This window comes from Plasmodium reichenowi, chromosome 10 (assembly GCF_001601855.1).
Source record: "Plasmodium reichenowi strain SY57 chromosome 10, whole genome shotgun sequence".
NCBI classification, from domain to species: domain Eukaryota; phylum Apicomplexa; class Aconoidasida; order Haemosporida; family Plasmodiidae; genus Plasmodium; species Plasmodium reichenowi.
In genome coordinates this window covers 679766-680966 of record NC_033655.1, presented here as the reverse complement: position 1 = coordinate 680966, position 1201 = coordinate 679766, and the positions used below count along the sequence as shown (strand labels likewise).

Genomic DNA, 1201 nt, shown 5'->3' with positions numbered 1-1201 from the left:
AAAAAAGAAAAGAAAGATAAAATGTGTTGCGTTGTATGAAAAAGTTCATGGAAAATTAAGACAGAATAAAATACATATTGTTTGTGGAAAAAATTTAAAAACAGTACATATAGAAAATAAAATAAAGTATAAATTGGATTTAACAAAATGTATGTTTTCATCAGGAAATGGTACAGAAAAAGAAAGAATGAAAAATATGTATATTGTAAGTAATAATAATATTAGCAATAAAAATAAAAATATAAAGAACAATAATAATGATAAAAAGAACAATAAAAAGAACAATAATAATAATTTTTTAGATGAAAAAAGGTTTAGAGTAAAAGAAAATGTAGTGGATTTATTTTGTGGTGTTGGTTATTTCACATTACCTTTGTTAAAATGTATAGAAGCTCAGAACAAAATTAATAATTATTTTGCATGTGATATTAATCCAGATTCGTTAAAATTATTAAGAGAATCTATAAAACTAAATAATATTAACAAGAAAAACATTTTTATTATAAAACAGAATTCTTTTATGTTATCTAAAAATGTTCAGATGGTAAGGAAGTGTCATCGAATAATTTTAGGACTCTTACCACATAGCCAGCCAGCTTGGAGAAATGCTTTTTTTTTATTAGATAATAAATATGGAGGTATATTACACATACATGGTATTGGGAAACATATTTTTGATGAGCAGGTATGCTTTTCATCAATCAATACATATAACTATATTTTAAAAAAGAAAGATGTAAATATATCTTCTATAAATAAATTGACAAAGGTACAGATGGTTGAAGAGTATGTAAGTAGTAATGTTGAAGATTCTCACTATGTGGAAGAAATCAAAAAAAATAAAGATAATTTTCATAATAAATATATTAATCACTATAATTCAAATTATAACAAAAAATTATATATAGGAAATAACATCCCACATAATTTATCATTTGCCCAATATACATTGATTGAAATATTCAAAATTGCATTATATGACAATCTTAAGAATAATATATTTTGGAATATAGCCATAAGTCATGTGGAACGGGTTAAATCATATGCACCTCGAATGTATCACTATGTCGTGGACATCAAATGTGATCCCCTTATATTTTAAGATAAATATGTAAATGAAGAGAAATATAAATAATCGTATTGGTTATCTTTTTTATTTATAATATATTATATATATATATAATATATATATATAATATAT

General features: G+C 22.4%; 1 protein-coding gene across 1 annotated transcript; it reads left to right on the top strand.

Moving 5' to 3' along the window:
- PRSY57_1018000 (hypothetical protein) lies at positions 1–1102 on the top strand (the record flags this gene model as incomplete). Its single annotated transcript, XM_012907769.2, has 1 exon — positions 1–1102. A coding segment is annotated over one exon (1102 nt), but the record flags the coding sequence as incomplete, so codon positions are not given.
- Between the last annotated feature and the right edge of the window lie 99 nt (positions 1103–1201).